The sequence below is a fragment of the Leuciscus leuciscus genome (assembly GCF_965113295.1).
Source record: "Leuciscus leuciscus genome assembly, chromosome: 9".
Taxonomy (NCBI): Eukaryota; Metazoa; Chordata; class Actinopteri; order Cypriniformes; family Leuciscidae; genus Leuciscus; species Leuciscus leuciscus.
This window is the reverse complement of record NC_138733.1, coordinates 36352809-36360462: the sequence shown is the minus strand read 5'-3', so window position 1 is coordinate 36360462 and position 7654 is coordinate 36352809. Positions and strand designations below refer to the sequence as shown.

Here is a 7654-nt window from a genome sequence, read left to right as displayed (position 1 = left end):
TAAAATCATTTCCAACAAGTACATTTTGTCAAAATAAATAAATAAATAGACACATAAGGTCAGTGCCAAAATAAATGAAGGATGAGCATTGTTTTATTTTTTATTAATTCAGTGCCATGAGAACAAGAGGTATTGCATAATCACAATATGACATTAAAATTAGCTGCCAGGAAATGCATTTTTTTTACATAAAAATCCAGTGCTTTCAAAGCATTACATGTTTTCAACGTTTTTTGTTTTTGTTTTTTGCTTGTTCCAAAAGACTTACATATAATTTAAAGTAATTTTTAAAATGTGAAAAATATGGTTTGCATTGAGCCCACGTCTTTTTATGTATAGAAGGATGAGCATTGTAGAGTAACTCTAAAAGTCTCACACGTCAGCGCGTTGTGATTATGAATATTCATGAGCTAGTTCCTTCTCCAGCCCTCAGATGGCAGTAATGAAGCTCAGGCATCGTCAATGAAGATGAAGAAGAGCGGAAGGCGGTACTGATGTTGTGACACGCATGGAAAACAGGAGTGTGGAAGAAAGTTGAAGAAGAAGCGTATGTATGATAAATAAAGTACTGTAAGCAGACATATAGCAGAGAAGGCTTATTCTTCTTGTATTGAATAGATTGCATCTGTACGCCGGATTGTCAGTGAGCAGAAATCCGCAGGATGTAAAGTAAAATAGACACTTGTCACACTGTACACTCTCCAAAACACAAGTGATGGCTTTCCTCTGAAACACCACAATGAGTCTGGCTCTGCAGGAGCTGCTGCTGTGCTGTCGAGGACTGGAGAATGAGAAAGCCACTGAGAGGAAGGTGTGTGAAACATCTCTTTTCTTATGCATTATTAATCAATGACCCGAGGATTGACATTCGCCTCAACTTCAGACATGCCAAATCATATTCACCAATAAAACATCAGCGTTACATTGAGAATGCCTATTCAATTCAATTTCTGAATATGAATTGAGGAAGGAAATGCGAATTTGAGTGGTAGGAGGGAGATTTAAATTGAGTAATCATTCAATAAAATCAATAAAAACAACATATGAGGTACTTTCAGAAACCCTGGATGATGATATTGATTATCAATATTTGACAATGATACCTATATAGAAATTTAGATGTAACTTATATATGCTAATGTTTTCAGTGTATGTTTTTTTATATTTAGTGGACAGTTACATATCTCCGAATGCTGTAATTTACCCTACATTTTTATGTTAAATATCTAGTATTATAGGTATTTGATAATGTGGTGCTCTACCATAAAATAACTTTGGATGTCTATTAGAGATCGACCGATATTGACTTTTTATAATCAATACCGATTCTGATTATTTGCATGATGATATGGCCGATAACTGATATACAGAACCAATATTATATTTGTTTTGACAGTAATAACAGAACTGAACAAAACTGTTCTAAAACTTATTTTATATACTGTAAATTCTGTAATGTTCATACATAGAAAAACACATTTCTACATCAACAAATAAAGAGCACTGTCTGTCATTAAAGAGTCTCTTCAATAAAAACTTCATTGGGACAGGATTTGATGGATAACGTGACTCCATCAGTTTGTCTCTGTTTTTTAGCACCAAGTTTAAACTACATATCACGCATGTAACATATCTCATTTGTGCGTTAATGGCTGTTATGTTAAATATAATTGACTAATTAAGGCTGGCAAGTTATTTTCTCTTTTCTCCGATTATGGAAAAATGCTTAAATATCAGGGAAAATATCGGTAACACCGGTTATCGGTCGATCACTGATGTCTAACATTGCTTGTTTTGGCAATGTAGAACAATGTGTGATCAATTAAAAAATATATCCTGATTTTCAATGAATAGACTTACTGTAAATGAATCAAGTGGTGTAACAGTCAAGTAAAAAGAAATAACAAACAATTTTCTTGAGACCGTTATTTTGACTTGAAGCCCACTCCTAAAACTTCACGTTTATCATACCGGGGTTTTCAAAGCAAGGGATAGCTCACCCAAAAATGAAAAATCTGTCATCATTTACTCAACCTCAAGTTGTTCCAAACCTGTATGAGTTTATTTCCTCTGCTGAACACAAAAGATATTTTGGACCCCATTGACTTCCATAGTATTTTATTTCTCTTACAATGAAAGGCAATGGGGACCAGAAACTGTTAAAATGAGGTAATTTATCAATAGGCTAATTTTGCACATTCCTTTGAAGTTGAAGGTGAGGTTCCTTTGAAACAATCAGTATTTTATAAATTGGTATATAAATAAAACTTGACTGATGTTTTTTTGTTTTTGTTTTTTCCAGAAAGAGGTGGATCGCTTCAGGAGACTCATCCGTTCTCCAGACACGGTGGAGGAACTCGATCGGACGTCGGGATGCAAAGCCTCCAAAGGCTCCAAGCAGCTCACCTGGGACGCTGTTTTCCGGTCTATCTCAGTTTTTATTTTTCCGTTATGTAATTCCATGGTGCGAGGCGAGCTGACAGTGCGCTCACAATGGTTTTTCCCTACAGATTTTTACAAAAGTTCCTTCAGAAAGAGACAGAACTTCTAAAGTCAGGAAAAGCCAACGTATCCGCCACCACGCAAGCAAACCGGCAGAAAAAGATGCAGGAAATTAGCAGCCTGATGAAGTATTTCATCAGATGCGCCAACCAACGTAATGTCTGAGCTACTAATATTACAGTCGCTGTTCATGTCATGACAGTATTGTAGATATCAATGTTTATTACTGTACGTTAGATACATCCCGCTTCTGTTCTACAGGTGGTCCGAAGTTAAAGTGTGCCGAGCTGCTGTCCCATGTGGTGGAGGTCCTGCAGAACCAGTTCAGCTGTGGGGCGTACGGCGAGGACTACAGCAGTATTCTGCTCAAGGACGTCCTGTCGGTGCGGAAATACTGGTGTGAGATGAGCCAGCAGCAGTGGCACAGTGAGTGCGAGACCAGTGTACCATCCCCATTTCTCTGTATTCCCTATTCCTGAGGTTCTTGTATTGAACTCTGAAACATTAAAGTCCCCCTGTAGTCAATAATTTTATCCTTTAAAACTCATCTTTAATCACCAAAATATTTAAACTATTTAATCATTTAATATTTAAAAATTAGGGCTGGGAATAGATACTTTTTTTTAAAACTAATTAATTAATTAATTAATTAATTAATTAATTTGCACTAATTTGCTGTAATTAATTGCAATTAATTGCATTTCCCCCAAGCTTGTAATCATCAATATTTAAACTTAGAATCACCTAATTAAATAAAACAACACAGGAAAAAAGGAACAGAAAATAGCCCTATTTTAAAATAATATTAAACATCAATATATCAATATAATATTCTTTTTCAATAATCAATCAACATAATCAACTTTTTGAATAATTATCAAAATAAAATATAGTCCTACAAAGCTATTATTACCAGAGCATGTGATCAGAGCAGGTAATATTACCATTGTTGGCCAGCATGACTATACCTGGGCTGCGTTTCCCAAAAGCATCGTAAGCCTAAGTTGATCGTAAAAACGATCGTACGACTGATCTTAATATTATGGTCTGTTTCCCAAAAGCATCGTAGCTTAAGTAGCACTTGAAAATCTTCGTAGAACTACGAGTGCTCTGGAGTAATCGTACATCCCCAAGTGCATCGTAAGAAGACAGATTTAAGAGGACACCTGCAGGACAACCGGCAGATTACACCTTTAACTTTATTCAAATGCAATGTGATTATAATTTAAGGTTTTGATTGTACTTTATTGTACTCTTTATTACTCTTTTTTTGTTGTTGGTTAAATTAATGTATAAATTCAATAATTAAAAAGGTCAGAAAACAAAACAAAAAAATAGAAATAATTGAATCTAATAATTTTAATCAAAATTAAATGAATGAACAAAAAATAAATAAAATAAATCCTTTAAATCTGTTAAAAATGGCATCTTTGTTTCGCTCTATCTCCTCTAAAAGGACATTAATTTCATCTTTTTGAAAGGTATCTTTTCTTTTTTTAGATTTTTTTTTTTTTGCCATTTTGTCAGTGCCTCCGCCTGTAGGTGCTTTATATAGACTTGTCTTGATTGCTAATCCACAACAGATGACAATTATTAGGTTAAACGTTCAGAATACGATTCCATATAAGGTTATATTTCAGCACTTCGCGAATAGACGGCGACTCTTAAGTAGCACGTTCTCGCGCGTTCATGTTAAGTGCATTTTTGGGAAACCCTCGTGGAATTGCTGCGAGCGTTCGTAACTTTGCACGTAGAAAGCGCTCTTAAGAGCTAAGATACATCGTTATCGGGAAACCCGGCCCAGCTCAGTAGGGCTATTGCAAACAGAAGTCTACTACCGAGAAATTTCACGTTATTTGAGCGGTCTTTGCTTTTCCAGTGCGTGATCGGTACATGATTGGAGCATTTGGGCTGTTAACGACAGAGCAGAACACGCAGCGCAAACACGGAGCGGAACATTGAGCAGAGAGCGCAGCAGCGCGCCGACACACGCGCACACACGAAGCGGAAAAGACACGCTCATGAAAGCTGCGCGTGAATGAAACCTGATCGCCGAACACGGAGGGGCGGGACGGCATATTTTCGGCCTTTTCAATAGCAGCCGCAACAGGAAATCATTAAAACGAGGCAAAAAAAGAAGTGCTGCGTTAATTGCGTTTTTTTTTTTTTTTACGCGTTAAACATCTCGAATTAATCGCAAAGATTAACGCGTTAATTCCCCCAGCCTTAATATAAATACATATTTAAACTTGTTTTACTTGAAAACAATTTCTTCATGCCTTAAAATAGCTTGAATGTAACTCTACTCCCTTGCCTCATTTAGTATACGCGGTTCGATGAATATGCAAATGAGCCCTGCCTCCACTCACTCACTCCAGCTCAGAGATCCACTCGTTGACGATCACATGTTGATCTGATTGGTTACAAGGTAGTTTGTGATGTCAGAAACACCAGCAATTTCAAACTGTGTTTTTGAGACTGTCTTTGGGTCGCTGCAGTTTTAAGGAGAAAATACTCAGCAATGGTGTCGACTTATGAATTTGCATATGGTTTGTCTTAAAGGGATAGTTCACTTTGAAATTAATTTTTGGTATGTTTTAGCTTACCTCAAGGGCATCCAAGATGTAGGTGTCTTTTTTTTAGCAGTAGTTTCAATTTTGATATTTTTAGGTCAAACCGTTCTTGTCTGTCAGTCATATAATGATGGTCACTGTCTCAAAGAGCAAGCACAGAGTCCAAATTAAAACAATTCCCCATCGTCCAAATTAAACAATTCCCCATCGTAAGTACACATTGATGTGTCGAATTGAACTGATCTGACGTGTACGCAGACTGGTGCATAGATATATACTCTAGATGTCGCCTTAAAGACATTCGTTCCAATGAACTGCCGTAGACAAGGCAACATCTAGTGTATATATATCTATGTACCAGTCTGCGTACACGTCAGATCAGATCACTTCGACATGGCTGTGTATAAGAGGTAAAAACTATATAAATACTGTTCGTTTTCTCACACAAACCGCTCGTTTCGTGTCTTAGGCCATCAATGTGTACTTACGATGGGGAATTGTTTAATTTGGACGATGGGGAATTGTTTTAATTTGGACTCTGTGCTTGTGTTTTGAGACAGTGACCATAGACCTGCATTATATGACTGACAGACAAGAACGGTTTGACCTAAAAATATCAAAATTGAAACTACTGCGGAAAAAAAGACACCTACATCTTGGATGCCCTTGAGGTAAGCTAAAACATACCAAAAATTAATTTCAAAGTGAACTATCCCTTTAAAGCACATTAAAAACACCACATAGACATATAAACAACATTAAAAGCTGGATTTTCACCACAGGGGGACTTTAAAATAACCCAGGTCAGTGTTTATTTTGCAAAAAAGACATGCATTATCCATACTTTTTTGTTTTTTGCTAATAACGTTACATGTAGATTTGTTAATAGTGTTAATCAGCCTTCCTGTTGTGGTTTTGTTTGTTGTGCAGGTCTGTTGGAGCTGTACTGTGGGCTGTTCAATAGGAGATCCAAGTCCATTAACAGAGTCCAAGTGAGTCGCATCCTCTACACGGTTGTTTGGGGCTGTTGTGTCCAAACGGAGGGATTGTCCCACACTCTCTTCAACTTCTTCCTGAAGGCTCTGATCAACACCAGGTATCGTTTAACACATGCCAATTCTGTTTTTTCTAATAAAAAATCACATGCTTAACTTGTGTTGTGATGCCGTTCCTCAGGGAAGAAAGACAGCTGATGGTTCTGGACAACCTGGTGTCTGCAGTGAACGTGTTTCTGCGCTCAGTGCTCCTGTCCTGCAGGAGGAGGGCGTGTGCTCTGGGCGAGGAGGTCCTGTCCGCTATGCTGTGTGTTTACACTCAGATGAGACCCAGCTCCGCGCTGAAAGACGAGCTCGTGAAGTTTTTCCAGCTGCAGATTTGTGTTCATCACCCGAAAGGGGCAAAGACTTTAGAGACGGGTAATGATACAACAGTCATTTTAAAATGTACTGCTTTTTTGTATTTTTTGCTCTTGCATTTGTTTAAACAAACACACCGTTGTAACTTGCAATTTCTTTAATAGTGTGAACATTCTGTTAAAGATCTTCTTCGGTGCGATGAAGTTTACTTTCATTTGCACAAGAGACAACTGATTTCTCAAATTGAGTGTTCCTTGCAGAGGATGGGAAATTACAATTTCTTTTACAATTATTGGACCTTTTTGTTGCAAAAACACATTGCAAACTTTATAAACTAATCATAAATAACATGATATAAAAATCTGAAATTGCATTTCATGATCCCTTTAATACTTTTATTCAGCATTAAATTGATCTAAAGTTGCAGTAAAGACATTTACATTGTTAGATACATTTCAAATAAAATTCATAAAAAAATCCTGACAATTTAATGTAACACACTTTCCACAAAAATATTAAGAAGCACAGCTGTTTTCAACATTGATAATAATAAAAATATAGTTTCTTGAGCAGCAAATCATCATATTAGAATGATTTTTGAAGGATCTTGTGACACTGAAGACTGGAGTAATTCAGCTTTGCCATCACAGGAATAAATTACATTATATTAAAATAGAAAACGGTTCTTTAAAGTAATAATATTTCACAATATTACTGTTTAATTGGACTTATTTTTTATTTAATTTTATATATATATATATTTTTTATTATTAGATAAATGCGCTTTGGTGAGCATAAGAAACTTTTTTTCAAAAATATTAAAAAAAGAAAAGTTTACACACCCCAAACTTTTGAACAGTAGTATATATTTAAAGAGACCGTACCTGATATTTTCTTCTTCTATTTGGGCAAAATGGTTTAAACCCCAAATAATATATTTTAAAAGCAACCATTTGTGAAAAAACAGGCTTTATGATGCCATCTACTGTTTATTATAGAGGATTGTAAGCTTGTTCCAAGGACGGAAAGTCTTGGCCAATAACATGCTCAGGAAAAAGGAGGTTGCGCATATTGAACTCAGGGACAAAAATTATAAAATGAGCGAGTACATCATGAATCCATTTTCCAAACTGTGTTTTTGTATCTGAATTACTACGGTCCACCTATAATAAGTGTTTATATTGGGACTATTTTAGACTGGTTCGGGTCGTACTGCTGCGGAGG

The 7654-nt window shown here is 36.2% G+C and overlaps 1 protein-coding gene across 2 annotated transcripts in view; it reads left to right on the top strand.

Annotated features, from left to right (window-relative positions):
- Nucleotides 1–484: 484 nt before the first annotated feature.
- atm (ATM serine/threonine kinase) overlaps nt 485–7654 on the top strand; it is a 74285-nt gene continuing 67115 nt past the window's right edge. For both annotated transcript variants that reach the window (XM_082180601.1, XM_082180600.1), the window contains exons 1-6: nt 485–811; nt 2303–2424; nt 2511–2656; nt 2764–2928; nt 6006–6171; nt 6252–6490. In XM_082180601.1, coding sequence (XP_082036727.1) covers nt 740–811; nt 2303–2424; nt 2511–2656; nt 2764–2928; nt 6006–6171; nt 6252–6490 — 910 coding nt within the window. In that variant the 5' untranslated portion in view covers nt 485–739. The remainder of the gene's footprint in view (nt 812–2302; nt 2425–2510; nt 2657–2763; nt 2929–6005; nt 6172–6251; nt 6491–7654) is intronic.